We start from the raw sequence: 20,897 nt of genomic DNA on the forward strand, positions 1-20,897 counted from the left end.
GCTCCCCTCACCCCCCCGGGGGCGCTTCTCCTCCCTTCCCCTCCCCAACGGGGCCCTGTGCTCCCCTCCCCCGCGGGGGACCCTCTGCCCCCCCCAATGGGTTCCTGTGCGCCTCTACCCCCCCAACGGGGCCCTGCGCTCCCCTCCCTCACCCTTCTCTGGGGTGACCAGCTGTCCTGATTTTATAGGGACAGTCCCGATATTTGGGTCTTTTTCTTACATAGGCTGCTATTAACCCCACACCCCCGTCCTGATTTTTCACATTTGCTGTCTGGTCACCCTTCCCCCCCCGTGGGGCCCCGCCCCTCCCCCCCCCCCCCCCCCCCCGGGGTGCTTTCCCTCACCTCGCTGACTCCTCACCTCACTGAAGCAGATTTGAGATTTAAATCTGAACGTCCTGAGGTCACTTAGCTGCCGTCTCCCCATGCCAGGCCATGAGGTTTGGCAGCCAGCGCTGGTTTATCTCCATGCCGTGCTAATACACTTTTTTTCCCCTTCAGTCAACTTGTAATCTTGTACTCGGCGTGCTGCGCAGTTTAGCGGGGTGGCCTCGGTGCAGTGGCTTATCCACCTTCCTGTGTGCTGGTGTGGGGGGACGCTTCTCTCTGGCTCTCCATTTCCATTTTTCTTTCCCCTCAGATTTTTGACCCGCCAGAGGAGCTGGAGAGGAAAGTGCGTGCGTTAGCAGACTTGATAAGGGGTTCTTCCAATGTAGTGTTTCACACCGGAGCTGGGATCAGTACGGCTTCCGGAATCCCTGACTTCAGGTAAGGGCACTGCCTGAAGAAATCTGTAATCACTGAGCAGTGTGGGCTAGTGGTCAGAGCGACGTGCTGCGTTAGAACTTGGGGGCTCTATTCCTGGCTTGGCCACTGACTCACCATAGGCAAGTCACTTTGCCGTTCAGTGCCTCAGTTTCCCCACCTGTGAAAATGTGTCTGGCTTACAGGAGTTTGGCAAAAGGTTAATGTTTATAAAGTGCTTGGAGATCCTTGGCGGACAGATGCTGTCGGCGTGCAAGTGTTATTTTACTGGGTTAGTGATCGTATTTGTGGTATTTATAGTGACAATATTTCATTAATGAGAAACTAATAGTTGTCTTATGGCTCCATCCCTGATACTTGGCCAGTTAGCCTGTGTGTTAAGTGCTGTAGGAAAATAGTCCATTTCTTTAGTGCCTTGTAACTGTTACTTTTGGAAAACTCCCTTTTTTCTGACCCTCTGATAAATGGAGGTGAGAGGTTTCCTCTCCTTTCTGTCTATAGTTTCTGCTCGAGTTCGCTCCCAAAGTCAAACGCTTGCTATTCAGTGGCCAAAGTGGGCTCTGATGAGACACTAAAGTCAGTGAGATGATTCTCCGAGGCTAACACCCACACCTAACTTTCATCAGCCCAAGCAGTGACAGTACTTGGTATCTGGTGTCCTCTTTGTATAGCTTATTTGTGCATGCTGGTTAACAGTGTAACCATAGGGGAAAAGGGAAAAAATGAGGAAGCTAGTTGAATGGAAATGAAAAGGTGAAATGCCTTCAAACTGCATGGAGACTATTTAAAAACACCATAATAGAGGCGCAAATTAATGTATAACCCAAATGGAAAAAAAAAAAACCACTGAGGACTAAAAAAATACCACCGTGGCTAAACAGCAGAGTAAAAGAGGCAGTTAGAATGCAAACAGGCATCCTTTCAGAATTGGAAGTCAAACCCTACTGAGGAAAACAGAAAGGAGCATAAACTCTGGCAAGTCAAGTGTAAACGTATAATTAGGCAGGCCAAGAAAGAATTTGAAGAGCAACTAGCAAAAGACACAAAAACTAACAGCAATTTTTTGTTTTTTTTAATACATCAGAAGCAGTGGGGCCATTGGGCGATGGAGGTGCTAAAGGAGCACTCAAGGAAGACAAGGTTGCTACGGAGAAGCTAAATGAAGTTTTTCCATCGGTTTTCACTGCAGAGGATGAGGGGGAGATCCCCACACCCAAACTATTCTTTTTTGGCAACATATCTGAGGAGCTGTCCCAGACTGAGGTGTCAGTTGAGGAGGTTTTGGAACAAATTGATAAATTTAAATAGTAATAAGTCACTAGGACTAGATGGGATTCACCCCAGAGTTCTGAAGGAACTCAGATATGAAACTGCAGAGCTACTAATGTGGTATGTGACCTATCGCTTAAATCAGCCACTGTGTCACATGACTTGGAGGGTAGTTAATGTAATGCTAATTTTTAAAACAGGCTCCAGAAGTGATCCTTGCAATTACAGGCTCGTAAGCCTAACTTCAGTACCAGCTAAATTGGTTGACATTATTATAAAGAGCAGAATTATCGGATACCTAGATGAACAGGATATGTTGGGGAAGAATCAACATTGCTTTTATAAAGGGAAATCATGCCTCACAAGGCTTTTAGAATTCTTTGTGGGTGTCAACCATGTGGACAAGGGCGATCCAATCGATATAGTGTCCTTGGACTTTCAGAAAACCTTTGACATGGTCCCTCACCAAAGGCTCTTAAGCAAAATAGGCATTCGTGAGATAAAAGGGAAGGTCCTCTCTTGGATCAGTAACTGATTAAAAGATAGGATACAAAAGGTAGGAATAAATTGTCTGTTTTCACAGTGGAGAGAGCTAAATAGTGACTAAATAGGTCCCCCACTGTACTGGGGACCTGTGCTGTTCGACATATTCATAAATGATCTAGAAAAAAGGGTAAACACCTAGGTGGCAAAATTTGCAGTTGATACAAAATTTCTCAAGATAGTCAAGTCCAAAGCTGACTGCAAAGAATTAAAAAAGGGATCTCACAAAACTGGCTGCCTGGGTGACAAAATGGCCAATGAAATTCAGTGGTGATAAATGCAAAGTAATGCACACTGAAAACATAATCCCAAATATATATACGTAATGATGGGGTCTAAATTAACTGTTACTGCTCAAAAATGAGATCTTAGCGTTGTCACGGGTAGTTCCCTCCAAACATCCGCTCAGTGTGCTGTGGCAGTCAAAAAGGTAATAGAATGTTAGGAACCATTAGGAAAGAGATAGGACAGAAAATATCATAATGTGACTATATAAGACCATGGTACACTCGCACCTAGAATACTGGTTCTGGTTGCCCCATCTGGAAAAAAAAAAAAAAAAGAATTGAGAAAGGACAGAGAAGGGCAACAAAAATGATTAGGGGTATGGAACAGCTTCCGTATGAGGAGAGATTAAAAATGACTAAGGGGGGGGGTATGATAGAGATCTATAAAAATCATGAAAGCTGTGGAGAAAGTGAATAGGGAAGTGTTAGTTACCCCTTCACATAACACAAGAACTAAGGGTCACCCAATGAAATGATTAGGCAGCAGGTTTAAAACAAACAAAAGGAAGTACTTCTTTATACCATACACAGTCAACCTGTGGAACTCCTTGCTGGGGATGTTGTGAAGACCACAAGTGTAACTGGGTTCAAAAAAGAACTAAAGTTCATAGAGGGAAGGTCAGTCAATGGCTATTAGCCAAAGGTGGTCAGAGACGCAACCCCATGCTCCAGGAATCCCTAAACGTCCAACTGCCAGAAACTGGGAGTGGACAGACATGGGATGGATCACTCGAAATTGCCCTGTTGCGTGTGTTCCCTCAGACATACCTAACGCTGATCCCTGAGAGACACCGTGTACTGGACTAGATGGACTATCTATAAGTCAGGGCTTTGCGTCAGTTACATTTAGCACTCTTGAGTCCGTTTTCCAGGCCCACCTGTTCCCCTTAAACAGCAGGTGGCGCTGTTTCTCTGCAGACCTGTCTGAGCCGCCCCGGAAGCAGGGTACGCGCATTGGCCCCCTGGGCAGTGCAATTCCTGTTATGCTTTTGGCTGCAAACTTTGGTTTTTGGCAAAGTCAAATGTCCCACCGTGCTTGTTCCTGGCTGGTTAACTTTCACTTTCAGTAGTTGTGGCGTCCGTCAGCCTGTCTTGCTAGTGAGGGGATTCCGAAGGGGGTTCCTCTGGAACATCCTACTAAGTGGTGTAATGTAATGGTGCCCAGAATCTCCTTGGTGGCTCCTCAGGACTGCAGACTTGTGCTCTTACTAGGAGGTAGGAGAGTATTACTATCCATGTTCAAATATGGGGAAACTGAGGCACAGAAGTGCCTTGACCTGCCCACGGTCACACGGTAGGTAGCACAGTCTAGAACACACATTGGCCTGCGTTCCTTTTGAAGGGTGTAAAGGTTGAAGGGGGGCGGCGAGGGGGGGGAAGAGTGTTTTAAGGGGCTGTAGCCAGGATACAAGTGGGCTCAGAATCAGGAAGCATTTGATAATGGAAAGATCTCCGACTGAGGACTCGTCCCTCGGGGGAAGTAATGGACGTGCCGTTGCTCAATTCATTTAAGATTGGGCAAAGCACTGGAGATGATTCCCTACAATATAATCCTGCCCCGGAACTGGCCTAATAGGTCTCTTGATTTCTGATTTGTGTCCAACTAACCACACGGTGCCCCCGACACACGCGCGTTCCCCAATGAGTGATTCTGAGATACTCTTGAGGTTGAATCGAGAGGCCACATCAAGGATAAGTGTATGTTACACAGTAGAAATGAGGGGCGATTTCTGCACCAGCAGAGTCCTAGCAGGAAAGTGGAGGGAAGATGAAGTGCATGGGATGGAGCTACTTTCTTACGGCCTCTTGTTGGCTGAACCTCCGGCTGCAGTCGACAGTCTCCTCAGCATGCAAGTTACATGTGAACTCCATGTGGTGTGCCTCATGCCACCACTGAGCAAGCCTCTGGATTTGGCCAAAATGAGACGGCTGTGGACTCTGCCGTTGGCTTCCCTTCCCATCTAGGCCTCCCTCCTTCCTCATTTGCAGAGATTGTGCCCTTACTGATCGGTCAGGCAGTGATTCCTCCCCCAGCTGCTCCTAATTAAGCCTAATGCCATTACAACTCTATCATGCCCTGTGGTCTGCGGGCAGCTTTGAGCGCTCCACTGCTGGTTTTAGGCCCACTGAGCCTTGCCGTCCATTGGATGCTCGCCTTCCAGGACTGCCCGCTCTTCACGCCTGTACTTTCAGTATTGAATTTGATTGGGGTCAGTGCTGAAGTTCTCATTCTCATTTCCATCTTGCTAGTTACTTTTTAATGTTAAAATGTTGCCCGCAGTAGCATTGAATTAAGCACCAAGGTTACAGCTGTAGGGCCTAGACGTGTTCTCGTAACATCAAGGACAGGAATGCCATGGTAACAGGTCATCTTCCTTTAGCAACTCACTTTGGCTCTCTCCCCCTTAAGTAGAGCTAGCGTGGTGTCTGCGGACTGCTGCTTAACGCCTGCTACCTCCAGTTATAACTTGACTTCTTTCCCTTCCTCCCCCCAACAGGGGGCCCAATGGCGTATGGACTATGGAGGAGAGGGGATTGTCCCCCAAGTTTGACACTACCTTTGAGAACGCGAGGCCTTCCAAGACCCACATGGCGCTGCTGGAGCTGCAGAGAGTCGGCATCTTGAAGTTCCTGGTCAGCCAAAACGTGGATGGCCTGCATGTGCGTTCTGGATTCCCACGGTACTGCACCTCTTTATCCATCTACCCAGCAGAGCCCAGATGCCTGTAACAGGCATCAAAGCTGCCGTGTTGTTGCTTTTTATCAAGTGCAGCTTTGCAGGATTGTGTGTGTGGATGCTGCACAGATCTCTGCTAATGCTTGTAACAAAATAGATATTAACACTTCAGTGCTCTCCCGAGATGAAAGCAATGCCTGGGCCCAAACCCCTTCAGCTTTAGAAGCAACATGGCTTCTTAATCATGTTTGTGCTAAAACAGCTGTTAGTCCCACTTCTATAGTGAGTGTGTGGTTGGGGGGAACTATGGGATGCATTTGGAGAAAATAAGCTGAATTGGATCTAAGACTGGGACTAGGACAGAGGCAGATATAACAGCATCAGCACTCTCTAAAGCTCGTGTGGTGGTACCATGGACCAAGCTAAACGCAATTTTTCCTGCGTTGCTATTTCTAAAGGGGGTGGCTTATTTTGTTTAAGGGCAATGACCTTTATAGTTCCAGGACTACTTCCCAAAGCTGTGCTGGAACTCACTACAAATGGATTTGAATGCCCTCCAAGATCTAGCACCCACTCTATTAAAGGGCAGACATTGGCTTATATAAAGCGGCCGGTATTGATTGCCATGGGAAGCATCATGATTGACTGTGTCTGTAAGGACTGAACTTGTGGACAGGTTACATCAATCCACTCTGCCATCGCCTTCCTCTTATGGGGGCTGTCATCTTAGCCCGCTAGTTTTACTCTGTGTGTGTCTGTAGGACCCTTTCAGGTGAAAATGGGAAAACTTCCATTTGGTCACAAGCTGATCTAAACTGTTGTAATATTTACAGAGCACTTTCAGCGCGCAAGGTGCTGCACAGAAACATTGTCTCTGTAGGGAGGTGTCTCGGGATAGAGAGGGAATGAAAGTCTGTTTAACGGATGGCTGCATAGCCTGCCTTACAAGAGCCGAATTTGTGTGCACGTCGGAACAAAGTGCAACCACCCCTTAGAGGCAGGCGTGGCCTGCAAGTCTCCAGATCCCAGCATGTGGCGTTCAGGATGGAACACTGCATACTGGGATTTGTAGTCTCTGTGGGCTGCATCTCTGTTCAAAAGGAGGATCATTGAGGGCTGCGTTGTAACATTCCTTAGACTGCATATTGGCTACCACACCTCTTCAGCTGGCGTGTCTGTGCTTCTGATTAGAGCAAGGTCAGCTTCCCTTTACTGTTACGGTGCTGACACAGATAACGCAATGCTTGTGACAAGTGCTGGATTGTTCGGCTTGGAGACTGAAGTGCCCTCTTGCAGGTCAGATCCCACAACCTTCCCCCAGGCCATCCGGTCCATGCACCTCAGTGCTAATCTAGAGGGACCCACTGGACAAAGGAGAATTTGGTCTCTGTAACCTATTGAGGCCTTGGCTTCTTTATGAAAGCTGCCAACAAGGGTGCAGTTTGTGGCCTGTTGTTGACACCTGTCCCCTGGACCTGGACTAAGAACATGAAGCTCATTTCAAAAAGGCTAACTTGGCTGTCTTAACCCTTTCACTGCTCTGTGCAAGTACAGCTTCTCATGTGATTCATCTCCAAGTAGTGCAGGTTGCAGGAGTGTTTGTTTTAGGTAAACTGGGTTTCGTCAGGCAAGGTTAATAAACTCCATCCCTACCCTATCTCTTCAGTGAGAAAACCTTCACTGGCGCCTGACTGGGCCTGAAGTGCCTTTAAATTATGCTTCGCCGCATAGATCTGTAACGCTTTAGAAGGGGCACAAGGGGGAGATAGTCCTGGGTTTCAGGTTAATCTTCGTTTTAGCAGCGCTGTGGTTTACTTGATTTGTTTGCTTCTCTTCCTGCATCCTTGTTATACTAAAGTCCAAAACAAGCACGGCATTGTGCCCCCACCTGCGAGCTGTGCACTTGATTGACGTGTGAATGCAGGCTCGCCAATCCCCATGTGTATGGCGGTAGAGACCAAGCTGTACTTAGTCAGGTAAAGACAGCTTCAAAGACGTCCTCAAAGGAACCTGCCTTTCCATTAGCTCGGTCTGGAAAAGGCAGCTTCTTCCTTCGACGGAAACTTTAATCTACGATAAAAATACCCCAGACAGAACATTTCTAGCACTTCAAACAAATGGGCTATTTGCCTTGTGTGCTGGAGTGCTTGAATCAGGCTGGTAGATGAGAATGCAATTTTAATTCGAGAAAGAAAATATGAAGGAAGAGATAAGGAGGGTGTGTGAATGGGAACTTGCTTCCTTCGAGAAGGTGCATCTTACGAACAGCATGACATGGTGTTAGCTAAGGAACAAATTTAATAGCTGTCTGGCTCGAGGAGATATTTGCTTGTATTCTTGTCCCATGAGGAAGCTCAGAGCTTAATTCTTTTTCTTAGCAATACAAACGGCCCTTTGCCAAAGTCAGACGGGAGTGATTAGCAAAAACACTGTTCTCTACAAATCGGATTCATTTTCTTTTGAATGTGGGGGAGCCAACTTCACACCTCAAGAACGTTCTAATGAGAGCTGTGACTATGGGCTATCCCAGGGGGTCTCAAACTTCACTGCACCGCAACCCACTTCTGACAACAAAAATTACTACACGACCCCAGGAACGGGGACTGAAGCCTGAACCCATTCAAGGCCCGCTGCCCTGGGCAGACCAGGGGGAGGGGGACAAAGCCAAAGCCCGATCCCCCCCTGACCCAGGCAGAGAGGGCCAAAGCCCAAGGACTTCAGACCCAGGCAGGCAGCCTGTAACCTGAGCACCACCACCCAGGGCTGAAGCCCTCGGGCTCCAACTTCGGCCCCGGGCGGTGGGATTCGGGCTTCAGCAAGTCTAACACCAGCTGTGGTGACCCCATTAAAATGGGGTCGCGACCCAGAGTTTGAGAACCACTGGGCTGTCCCATTTGGTCCCTCTGGTCTCTCTCTTTTTTATTTTATTTTTTTATTTCTCTGGCCTGGTATGTACACACACTTGCAGCAGTTAAATTGAAAGGGTGGGGTTTTATTTTGTAACTGGCTTCGTTTAACTGGTGCGGTTTCTGTGGGTGGGCAAGGCCGGTGTGTCACTCTCAAGTACTGACGTGAACACGTTTTTTTTGTATGAGCAATACTAGACTCTCATTTCAATCTATGAATGAAAATTATAACAATTCTAAAATGGTAAAAAGGAAGTGATTGAAACAATACGAAAGCAACCGAACTGCCTAAAAAAGCCCAGAGCAGAAGGGGAATACGTTAAACCACAGGTTTCAGAGTAGCAGCCATGTTAGTCTGTATCCGCAAAAAGAACAGGAGCCCTTTGGCACCTTAGAGACTAACACATTTATTTGAGCATAAGCTTTCGTGGGCTACAGCCCACTTCATCGGATGCATAGAATGGAACACACAGAAAGAAGATATTTATAGGTATAGAGAACATGAAAAGGTGGGAGTAGCCATCCCAACTGTAAGAGGCCAATCAATTGAGATGAGCTATCAGCAGCAGGAGAGAGAAAAAAACCTTTGAAGTGATAATCGAGATGATCCATAGAAGGTGTGAGGAGAACTTAACATGGGGAAATAGATTCAATTAGTGTAATGACCCAACCATTCCCAGTCTCTGTTCAAACCCAAGTTAATTGTATCTAATTTGCATATTAATTCAAGTTCAGCAGTCTCTCTTTGGAGTCTGTTTTTGAAGTTTTTTTGTTGCAAAATTGCCACCTTCAAGTCTGTCACTGAGTGGTTAGAGAGGTTGAAGTGTTCTCCCACTGGTTTTTGAATGTTATGATTTCTGATATCAGATTTGTGTCCATTTATTCTTTTGCGTAGGGACTGTCCGGTTTGGCCAATGTACATGGCAGAGGGGCATTGCTGGCCCATGATGGCATATATCACATTGGTAGATGTGCAAGTGAACGAGCCCCTAATGGCGTGGCTGATGTGATTAGGTCCTATGATGGTGTCACTTGAATAGATATGTGGAAGAGTTGGCATCAGGCTTTGTTGCAAGGATAGGTTTCTGGGTTAGTGTTTATGTTGTATGGTGTGCGGTTGCTGGTAAGTATTTGCTTCAGGTTGGGGGGCTGTCTGTAAGCGAGGACAGGTCTGTCTCCCAAGATCTGTGAGAGTGAGGGATCATCTTTCAGGATAGGTTGTAGATCTGGTTATTGAGGGGGGTGTGGCTAGAGGGTAGTGTTAACTGCCGTTGCATGTTAGGGAAATGTGTGAACTTGCGAACTGTTAGGGCTTGGTTTGCTAGAATCTAGATTACATGGGCAACCTTTCAGAAGTGGTGTGCCGAGTCTTCATTTATTCATTCTAATTTAAGGTTTCGCGTGCCAGTAATACATTTTAATGTTTTTAGAAGGTCTCTTTCTACAAGTCTATAATATAGAACTAAACTATTGTTGTATGTAAAGCAAATAAGGTTTTTAAAATGTTTAAGAAGCTTCATTTAAAATTAAATTAAAATGCAGAGCCCCCCGGACTGGTGGCCAGGACATGGGCAGTGTGAGTGCCTCTGAAAATCAGCTCACATGCCACCTTCGGCACCTGTGCCATAGGTTGCCTACCCCGACATGGACACAACCAATGGTATGGTCCTGTACAAAGCTATTTGGCTCAACTTATTTTTAGGCTTCAGTATTGAATTTGGAAGGTGGCAGAATCTCATCCTAGCTAAAGTAAATGTCAAAGCTACTAATCAATATGGCAAATGCTCGCTAATTGCCAAATATCAATGTGTGAATTTCTGACAAAAAATGGGTAGATTGAAGGAAGTGGAAGTAGAAAACAAGTGTCTGGAGTAATGAAAATACACAATTTCTCTAACTGACAGTATTCACACTGCCTAGCGATGATAAGTAGAAAGCATCCACGCTCATCTTGTAGTGCAGGAAATCTGTTTTTTCCTTCAAGATCAAAGGTTATTGAATGAAATTTTGCTCATTGAAGCGGAAAAGCAAAATGTTGAGTTTTGAGCCTGCACGCGAGATGCTTTTCTGGTCCCAGTGCTGGGCTTTCCATCCGTTTCATTCAGGAGCAATCTCTGTTCATCAACGCCAGAAATGGCAAAGATCGAACAGTAGCTATGCCGTGAAAACAACTGAAAGGCAAAGGCAAAGACTTGACAAAGGTTGCAGCTTTCTCTTAGTCTAATTTCACCATGTAGTAAAAACCGAGCAATTTGAAGAAAGTATTGAAGCAGTTTGCCCTGGATATTTTCCAGACAGACTTAAATGCCCAGGCTCACAGGTAAATATTGTAAGTGAAGAAACAAGAAAAATTACAGGAAGAACCACAAGAATTAACGTTGCCATTTAATGCAAGATGGTTGGTTTAATATGAGAAATGAACTGAACATGGCTAGATGCATCCATATGTTCTACTTAATATTCCTGCCTTTCATATGGGAACCACTCCTCCTCCTCAAAAGAATATTGTTTCCAAGGGTACGTCTATACTTACCTCCGGGTCCGGCGGTAAGCAATCGATCTTCTGGGATCGATTTATCGCATCTTGTCTAGTCGTGATAAATCGATCCCGAAGTGCTCGCCGTTGACGCCGGTACTCCTGCTCTGCGAGAGGAGTACGCGGAGTCGGCGGGGGAGCCTGCCTGCCGCGTCTGGACCCGCGGTAAGTTCGAACTAAGGTACTTCGACTTCAGCTACGTTATTCACGTAGCTGAAGTTGCGTATCTTAGTTCGAAGTGGGGGGGTTAGTGTGGACCAGGCCCAAGTTGCTGAAGATATTATCCAAGAATACAGAGAAAAGTATGACAAAGGCCTTTGCCTTTGTCCAGACAATGATAATTACGTGGGGAAAAGGTGTATCTCTGGAACAGTCATCCTAAACTACTTCTACATGGGGGTTGAGCGGTGTAACAGCTTGACTGTACCCCCTCAGGGTAGTAGAAACTAGGAGTCAGTCAACACCTGTTTTCTGGGATTTCTAGAGTGGAAGAAGAGTAGGACCTTAAAGAAACAGTAGCCTGGGTTTTTGCCAAGTATTAACTATTCCTCTGGGACCATACTCCTCTCTCCCATCTCCTGCACTTCGTCCACTCTAAAAATCCCAGGAACCTTAAAGGGACACATCACAAAACAGGTGTTGACTAACCTCCTTGTCCCTACTACTCTTAAGGGGATTGTCCCCCTGTTACAAGCTCATGTAAACTTCACTACGGCCCTGATTCAGCAAAGCGCTTAAGCCCATTGAAGTCAACGTGACTTAAGCATACACTTAAGTGCTTTGTTGAACCGGAGCCTAACTGCGTACGTTGTGCTTGCAGAAGAACTATTGAAATATTACAGTCAGCCTTGTGGTTGCTGTCCCAGCTTCCAGCGGCTGACTGCCGAACTCAGCGAGGCTGCGTCTTCACATCGGCATCCGGCGAGCAGATGTTGAAAGTTGTACTGAGCACAAGGGGAACTTTGATCAGAACAAATCATGCACTTTCCACAACAAAGGACTTTACAAAGAGGCACTGATCTTACAGAAGCAGTTGAAGGTGGTTTCCGAGGTACTTGACAGATCAGGTTGACGCTACCGTCGCAGTCTCAGTGCAAATCTCTTGATGTCATTAACACCAAAGAAGTGGAACCCTGCAAGGCCGAAATAATAATCATTTTAAAAAATCAGAGAAGCTGTGGACGCATTTCATTAGTGATCTCAAATAAAAATCTCCGGTCAGGTCCAGAACGGGGGAAGAAATCAGAAATGTGATTGGTATATGCCAGGGCTCTGGAGCCACATGCGTCTGTTCAGAAGTTAATATGCGTCTCCGGGGCTGGAGCTACAGGCGCCAACTTTCCAGAGTGCCGGGGGGGGGGGGGGCCCCTCCTCACCCCCCCCCCCCCCCCCCCCCCTCCCCGCCCCCTCCCCTGAGCCTGCCGTGCCCTCACTCCTCCCGCCTTCCCTCCAGAGCCTCCTGCATGTCTCGAAACAGCTGATCAGGACGTGCGGGGAGGGAGAGGGAGGTGCTGATCGGGGCGGGCGGGAGGCGCTAGGAGCAGGGTGGGGGAACTGATGGGGGGCTGCTGACGTATTACTGCGGCTCTTTGGCAATGTACATTGGTAAATTCTGGCTCCTTCTCAGGCTCAGATTGGGCCCCCCCGCCCTTGTGTCTGCAATCTGAAACTCCTCCTTCCTTCTCCTCTAGCATTTCACAGTGAAAATTGTACCGCTGGTGTGGGGTGTGACGCTGTGCCACAGGTTGTTACATTGAAATGGTGGCCGTGTAATCATGGGAAAATAGTACAGCTCAATTCTAGACGTTGTCTTTTTAAGGCCCGCTTTTAGCCTTAGTCAAGCATGTCTTGGTGCATTTGGGTTGGTTTGGGTGAAACGTCATCCTGGGCTAGGTGCTGAAAGAGCAAGCAGGTGGGTAAACGTGCATCATCTGTATCGGAGGCCACGTACCAAAGGGCAGGAGGCCCAACTACTTAGATGCGGGATGGTTTTGTGCAGTGGCTCCCTGACATCACTGGTTCATGTGCCACCTTCTCAAAAAACGGTGAAGTGAATGGCTGGAATGTCAAGCCCAGGTACCATGCGTGGGACGTGTACCACCGCTTGAGAGCCCCCGCCTAGTGGATAGGACACTGCACTGGAAGGCAGGAAACCGGGATTGTATTACTGGCTCTGTTAGTTGCCTACTGTGATCTTAGCGAAGTCACTTCCCCTCTCATCGCCTGTTTCCCCCTCTCATCCCTTGTCTATTTGGATGGTAAATGCTTGGGGCATGGGCTCTCACTAGATGCATGCACAGAGCAGCCTGATTTTGGTTGGGGCTGCTATTAGTTGTATTACGGTAGCCGCTAGAGTGGGAACTCTGTGGTGGTGGTGAACTTACAGAATTGCTGGCTTTTCCTCTGAACCTACTTAGATTGTGAGCTCCTTAGGGCCAGGACAGTCTCTCTCTGTTCCCTTTGTGCACCACCTAGCACAGTGGGGGCCTGATCTAGGACTGGGGCTCGTACATGCTACCACAATACAAAAACCTACAAAAAAAGACACATTATTCTTTATTAGGAGTCAATACGCTAACAAAGGGAATCCCATCAGCTGCGTTGGATTAGGCTTGTGGGTTTATTTGGTTTTGGGGAGCTGTGGGAAACTGGCAGCAACGCTGAGGGTGCCAGTAGGAGATGGCTCACCTTTAGGGAGACTCAACCTATGGCGAGGCCATCACAGAAACCTTCGGGCCCCATGGCCCGATCCCTGCCAGCACAGGAGTGTTTCATCCAGAACAACCCCTTTCATCCGAGCTAGATGTCGTCAAAACCTTAACTGGAGACCGTGTGGGCCTGATGCAGCCACAACCGCTGTAAATAAGAGTCTCTTTAGCAGCCTGAGTCACCAAGGGGCAGCGTTGCCTCCGGGTTTCCGTTAATCTTTGCCGTTTCTTCTGCAGGGACAAGCTGTCCGAGCTGCACGGGAACATGTTTGTGGAGGAATGTGTGAAATGCGGCAAGTATGTCATCCCTGCCGGGCAAGGCACACTCGTTTGTAAAAAGGCAGCGTGAGTGAATCTCTCCACTGCCATGCTGCTGAGAGGCACCGTGCCCCTTGGGTGTGTCTCCGGGGTACAGATAGTCCCTGCAGTTCTGGATTCCGTTATCTAACTGTTGGTTCTAGCGTGAGTCAAGTTTGATCACCACGTGAGCTTCTGGCAGATAAGCCCATGATGCGGAGAGCTCAGGGCATGCGATATGAGCAAATCCGTTCCATACAAATCCTGAATAAACACTTACATCTTGCCACTTAGTGTGAGACCATTAACTCGTGCCCCCATAGAAGATCCTCACAGCTCCTGTAATCTGTTCATCATATTGGTCATGCTCAGTTTAAATATCAGTGGTCTCTCCACGTCGCAAGGTTTGGTACGTGTTTGCCAAATAAGAATGAGAAGTCACAGTGGTCTGGATTTTGCCTTTTGCTTCTAGGAAATATAAATCCTAAATTCTGAAGTTATTGCTCTAAACTCCTTGAGAGGGAGATTGCCACGGGTAGAAATATGGTGTAGGGACAAACTGATCCCTGGTGTAACTGTTTACTTCACTAGTTACACTGGGGATGGATCTGGCCAATAATGTTCGTCTCCAGCTTCTCTTGGCACCAAAGGGGCATGATTCTCAGTATATTTATGCCTGTATATTTTAGGGCAGTATATTTATGCCTGTATCTGTCATTTTCACTCCATGCAGCTGAAGAAGTGGGTTTTTTACCCAGGCAAGCTTATGCCCAAATAAATCTGTTAGTTTTTAAGGTGCCACCGGACTCCTCGTTGTTTTTATGATTCTCAATGTGTTTTCTGCCTTTATATCTTCCACTCAGTCGCATGGTCTAGAACAGGGATCGGCAACCTTTGGCATGCGGCCCATATGGGAAATCCACTGGCGGGCCGGGACCGTTTGTTTACCTGCAGCGTCGGCAGGTTTGGCCGATCGCAGTTCCCACTGGTCGTGGTTCGCCGTTCCAGGACAACGGGGGCCGTGGGAAGCGGCGGCCAGCACATCCCTCAGCTCGTGCCGCTTCCCGGAGCCCCCATTCGCCTGGAACGGCGAACCGCAGCCAGTGGGAGCTGCGATCGGCCAAACCTGCGGACGCTGCAGGTAAACTAACCGTCCCGGCCCGCCAGTGGATTTCCCTGACGGGCTGCGTGCCAAAAGTTGCCGATCCCTGGTCTAGAACCTGGCTGGTGCATTCTAGCGCCTTTCTTATCTACGCACTTGCATGCTAATTGCTGTGAACAGACTTGGTTTTTGTCTCGCACTCTGAATCGCCTCCTTTCTCATTACATATGAAGGCAGTACGTGCGGGACGTTGTCGTGGGCAGCATGGGCCTCAAGCCGACAGGCAGGCTGTGCGATGTCTCCAAAGCAAGAGGGCTTCGTGCCTGCCGGTATGTATCCTGTAATGACAGCCTTGGGGGAAGGGAAGGGCAGAATTGCATCCTGCAGAAATGTACCAATTATGAAACTCCTGGGCTCCACCATTTCCTGGTTGTGTGTGTCTTTGGTTTTTACCACGTGGCGCAGTCCAAGCGTACCTGGAGGGCTCCTCTAAGTACTCAAGGAAGGGCCAACGGCTCACGTTTGCGTCTCTGTGTTAGGAGTGGGTGAGCTCCTACACTCAAACCCTCTCAGGTCAGGTTCAGTCTGTTAAACTCTCTCCTGTGAGAAGCAGAGACTGTGCAGGAGATCCCCAAAGGTAAAAATGGGAGCTCGGCACCCGATTCACATCATCTGTCAATGGGAGTTGGGTTCCTAGGTGCCCTTTGAAAATCTCCCCCTTCTGTTGCTCCCTGAATACTGGCTACATGCGGGTCCATTTGGCTGGAGTGCGCTGCACTGTGTGATTGCTGTGTTGAGAGGGGCATTCTCTCTCCTGTAGCAGTATATTTGATTCCACTGTGTCTTGTTGCTGCTTGCATTAGTTATATTTAACGAGGAGCTTTGTTTTTAATTGTTCAGCTTTAAGGGGGAGATTCTTTGCAATGTGATTTTCATCGTAACCTGGGCTCATGGCTGGGAAGGTGGCTCTGTGAAATTGGCATCCACAATCTGCTCTGTGTGCATTTCACATGCACTTGCGATCTTCAGTGACGCAGTTCTTACTGCTGCTCCTTCCTGTTAACCGAACGTAGGTCTGGGCAAGAGAGAACGGGCCCGATTCTCCACATGCACTATTTTTTTTTAAAATATAAATGGAGATATCCCATCTCCTAGAACTGGAAGGGACCTTGACAGGTCATCGAGTCCAGCCCCCTGCTTTCACTAGCAGGACCAAGTACTGATTTTGCCCCAGATCCCTAAGTGGCCCCCTCAAGGATTGAACTCACAGCCTTGGGTTTAACAGGTCAATGCTCAAACCACTGAGCTATTCCGCCGCCCGCCCGTCTGCCTCCTAGGGTCATTTACACCAGTGCAAACTGGGAGTAGGATACCACCGTTTTGACTTAGCTCTTTGCACCAGTATGGGCTGGTTTAAGTGACTGCACATTGTCCAGAGCAACAGAAAGTCAGTCTCATGGCCTCCATTCCAGCTCACCCATCATCACAGAATTGTTAACAAAGCTCCGTTGCAGAGCCGCTTTCTGACCTCTGGGCTTCACAGGTGTCACTGAGGGCAGAATCTGCCCCACAGAAACTTGTTTGCTGAACTCAGCTTGACTCTCAGATCCCCTGCTGAACTTATGCAGGCAGGAGTTAGAAAATCCATCTTTCACATGGAGCTAATTGGATATGGAACTCAAGAGCCAGTAAATCTGAACTGGCCCAGTGTTGTTTGATCAGTCTCTCCTCTGCAGTTGGGTCCCTGCTTTTTGCCTTGTCTGAGAGCAAAGCTAACCCTGTTTCCTGTTGGATTTTTCTTTTCCCAGAGGAAAGTTAATAGACACCATTTTAGACTGGGAAGATTCTCTGCCTGATCGGGACCTCAGCCTAGCAGACGACGCCTGCAGGTATTGCTTTCCACAGCACTGTGTTCTGGCCCCCTTTTGTTTAACACCTGGTGCTTCAGTAAAACCACCTGAGAACTGGTTCAACATGAAAGCTGTTGCTGTGAGACCTCTCCCAGCTTCTTGCCGTCTGCTGGGATGAATTAGGCTGTTCAGATACTTGGAACCTGACCTGCCATTCCCAGTTCACTGCCCTTTTGTTCCAGAATTTTAACCCTGTCTAATCCTTAAGGATGATTGTAGCTGGCCAGAGTTCTAAATTGCAATGGAAGCGTGTTACTATTGGATTCCAGGAGTCAAAGAAGAATAAAGTGTATTGAGCGCATCCCCTAAGCAGATCCCCTTTTCCTCTGGAGACAGAGATTGTACCTGGCCTGTCATCAAAAGGCTTTGCAGATAGCGGGGTAAATGCAACATTCAGAAACCAACCGCTTTTGCGAGTGAGCTGGTGGTTGGATGATCCCAGGTGCTTGTGGTATTCCCCAAGAGGAAAGGATATTTCCTGGGTCTCGTTCCTTATTATTGATCAAGCATCTTAAGAGGACGTAGCAATGTACATTAAGTGACTAGTGCCAGGTGAATAAGTCCCTGCCTCACAGATCTTACGGTATAAAGGGACAGTACACGGGAGAAAATGAAAGGACATTTCATTGTTGCTGCTGGGGCTGGGTGGACAAGACTTTCCAAAGCCTGGTTCGTTGTTATTATTTATACTGGCGTAGTGACCAGGATCCCGTTGTGTCCTCAAACTTTTGTACTGGTGACCCCTTTCACACAGCCTCTGAGTGCGACCCTCCTTTAAATTCAAAACACTTTTTTATATATTAACACCATTATAAATGCTGGAGGCAAAACGGGGTTTGGGGTGGAGGCCAACAGCTCGCGACCCCCCATGTAATAACCTCGCGACCCCCCTGAGGGGTCACGACCCCCAGTTTGAGAACCCTCGTGCTAGACGCTGTACAAACACAGAAGAGAGAGAGTCCCTGCCCAGTCTGAAGTAAAGTCTGTTGCGCATCATTTCAAATGGGGTTTTGTTCCCTGATTTCACAGGTTCCAATTCTGAACCGAAGTTGAGATGCAGTTTATGATGACACTTGTACCGTATGGCTCGTCAGAGGGGCAGTAAGACGTGGCGGGAGTCTGGCCTACTGTCTTCTTAGAGAAGGGGACTTCAGTCATTGAGACTGGCTCTGTTCCCTTCCAAGAGTTCTCGCTGGGTTTTTTTTTTCCGCCTGCAGGAAAGCTGACCTGTCAGTCACTCTGGGGACCTCTCTTCAGATCAAACCCAGTGGCAATCTCCCCCTGCTCACTAAAAGGAAAGGAGGGAAGCTGGTCATAGTAAATCTGCAAGCAACGAAGCACGTGAGTTGAAATGCTTTGACTGGCGCCTTGAGCTCAGAGCTGCCCAACTACAGTCTGACAGGCCTTGGTTTTATTCCAGCACTTGCGGGTGCTTGATTGAATCCTGCAAAAGTGGGTCAGTCCAGGAGCCAGGAGCCAGGCGGCCCGCTTACAGTGCCAGCTAGAAGAAATCAACCTAGTTTAGTAAGTAAACATGCTGGGTCCCCATCGCTAAAGACCTTAGATCTTTGATTAAAAATAAACCTTCCGGTGGGATCAAAACCCCTCACGTATCCCCAGGTGAATTGGAATCCTGAGTGTTAATCAACCCCCCCGAGTTAAGTCCTTGCTGTGAGACTATAGACTTTGACCAGTTTTATTTATGTTCCGACCTCCCTCGAATACCCTCATTAGAATCCTGTTACATAACCAAGGCAGTTTGTTTCTAAGACCCTCAAAGTGTATCAAGGTTAGAGGTGGGGGGAAAAACCATTTGGGTCATCTAGGCCCCGTCCCAGGCAGTGCAGGTGTCTTCCCTACAGAACTCTTTCTGTAGTGATTCAAACAGTCTATTTCGACATGTTTCCCACCTCAGAGCCCCCTGTCCCCCCTCCCCAAAATAAGATAGAGGCCCATAGTGCTGCTGTTCACTTCCCTCCTGACCAGAGACATGAGGATGTTTGTGACAGTGGCCTGCCTGAAGACCACCGTGTGTTAATGGGGTTACTCTGCTGTTGGGCCTCCCCCAGGCTGTGTAGCTTCTGGACCTTGTCACATCCTGGCTGAAGGGCTCTGCATTTCTAGCTGTGTTGAGGGTGATTCTCAGCACTTCCCAGGGGTGTATTCCTGAAATCCACACAGACACCTGTCTCTTAAACTCCAGGAGGAATAATCCCGCCTCCTTACACCGCCAGCTCACCCCTTATTTCTGCAGCGCGATAATCGTAAGGACGGTTTTGAAATCTCTCCCAAATGTTGCCTGGCCAGTGCGGAGCTGAGAGTTAATCCCAGGTGTGATGCAAATTGCTAGGAGTTGCAGGGCCTCGCCCAATTCACGCGTGCACACAGAGCCCTTGAAAACCAGAGCGAAATCCTTGGGGTCAGATCTCCCTTGAGAGAGTCCTCAAATTGGTGTTTGGAATTCCCCTGAGGCTGGTCTGTTTTGTCCTCTGCTGCCGTAACGGGGAGAGAGCAGCCGCATGTTAGGGGCCTGTGGCCCCCAGACTGCATTTGGGGCTTCTCTAATAAGAGATCACCAGCTCCTGTCATCTGGGCGACCAGAAAGCTGTTGGATGGAGATCCAGAGTTAATAGGATATCTCCATATATTATATATTATCTCCTAGAACTGGAAGGGACCTTGAAAGGTCATCGAGTCCAGCCCCCTGCCTTCACTAGCAGGACCAAGCACTGATTTTGCCCCAGATCCCTTAATGGCCCTCTCAAGGATTGAACTCACAACCCTGGGTTTAGCAGGCCAATGCTCAAACCACTGAGCTATCCCTACCCCCAGTGGAGCCAGAGCTGGCCTGGATTTTGGCCTGTGTTGTAGAGCTGAAAGGCTGCTGCCCTCTGGATGCACATGTAAGTGCTAAGGCTGGAGAGACGTCCGCTCCCTGAGCCGGTTTCCTGTCTCTTGGCCCTAGGACCGGCAAGCCGACCTGCGCATCCACGGCTACGTGGATGAAGTCATGACAAAGCTGATGAAGCAGCTTGGTCTGGAGATCCCCGAGTGGACGGGGCCGGCGGTGGTGGAGAGTTCTGAGCTTGTGAAGCCCGAACCAGCCCTAAAACTCGACCCGGACGCTCAGCGCCCAGCCAAGGAAGAACCCTGCTCCCACCACAATGGCACGGCAGAGGGGGCTGACGGGACATGCCCGGGGCTCGGCACGGCACGCGAGGAGCACTGTGACGGTCTGAAGCAGGAATGTCCTGGCTCAGGCCACAGTCCCGTAGCAGCCAAGAGAGTAAGAGTGGAGTCGCTGCTCACCTGACTTACACATGTCTTTGCTGTTGGTCGTTCGTCTTAGCAGCTAGCCTGGGCCGCGTTTCCTACTGTCCTTTTTATACCTTGAAATATCACCCCCCCCCCCTTTTGTAAGTATTAAATATACTTCAATGGTGAGTGTCTGTGCAGCTGCATCGGCAGTCGCGGGAGGGCTGGATTCCAGCTACCCAGCGGTGCTTCTGGAGTAGGGGTGAGTTGCTGCTGCTTCATCCATCGTGAGGGTAGCTGACTGCTGACCCACCCCCTGCCGTCTGTTTGGCTTGGGGAAGGAAAGCAGAATTCCCTCGGCTGCTCTGGCACATCTGGCCTAAGGGCCACAGGGTCTGGCTCGTCGTTGTGGGAGGGGCAGCAGGAGCTAACGGAGTCGTCCTTGAGCAGCGCTTAGCCAGGCGACGGCACCGGTGAGCTGACCCCCAAATCCTGCGCTGCTCACGGCATGAGAACCGCAGCCTCCGTAATTGGGAAGCGGGTACATGTCTGTTGCACGCCCTGTGGGCCGTTCCCCCGAAGATCTGGCGTTTACGCGCGCACACAGCTTGCGGGGTGGGGTGACACTTATTTCCCATGTTAC

The 20,897-nt window shown here is 48.6% G+C and overlaps 1 protein-coding gene across 2 annotated transcripts; it reads left to right on the top strand.

Moving 5' to 3' along the window:
• The first annotated feature begins 603 nt into the window (after positions 1-603).
• Positions 604-20,443, top strand: SIRT6 (sirtuin 6). 2 transcript variants are annotated; one of them, XM_034755382.1, is made up of 8 exons: positions 638-767; positions 1,849-1,904; positions 5,362-5,544; positions 13,928-13,987; positions 15,323-15,418; positions 16,898-16,978; positions 18,217-18,340; positions 19,965-20,443. In XM_034755382.1, exons 2-8 carry the CDS (start codon positions 1,870-1,872, stop codon positions 20,310-20,312), a joined length of 927 nt encoding a protein of 308 aa, XP_034611273.1. In that variant the 5' UTR covers positions 638-767; positions 1,849-1,869; the 3' UTR covers positions 20,313-20,443. The 2 variants fall into 2 exon arrangements, with proteins under 2 accessions (XP_034611275.1, XP_034611273.1); XM_034755384.1 differs by lacking the exon at positions 1,849-1,904 and having other exon boundaries at positions 604-767.
• Positions 20,444-20,897: the final 454 nt, after the last annotated feature.

Source organism: Trachemys scripta, chromosome 22, assembly GCF_013100865.1.
Source record: "Trachemys scripta elegans isolate TJP31775 chromosome 22, CAS_Tse_1.0, whole genome shotgun sequence".
In the NCBI taxonomy this organism is placed as follows: Eukaryota; Metazoa; Chordata; order Testudines; family Emydidae; genus Trachemys; species Trachemys scripta.

Bases quoted from the DNA above. Each gene is read 5' to 3' on its own strand.
- SIRT6 (XM_034755382.1), top strand. From the start codon at position 1,870: ATGGAGGTGCTAAAGGAGCACTCAAGGAAGACAAG. The intron at 13,988-15,322 runs GTATGTCATCCC...TTACATATGAAG, and splicing joins GAATGTGTGAAATGCGGCAA to GCAGTACGTGCGGGACGTTG. The intron at 15,419-16,897 runs GTATGTATCCTG...TTCTTTTCCCAG, and splicing joins AGAGGGCTTCGTGCCTGCCG to AGGAAAGTTAATAGACACCA.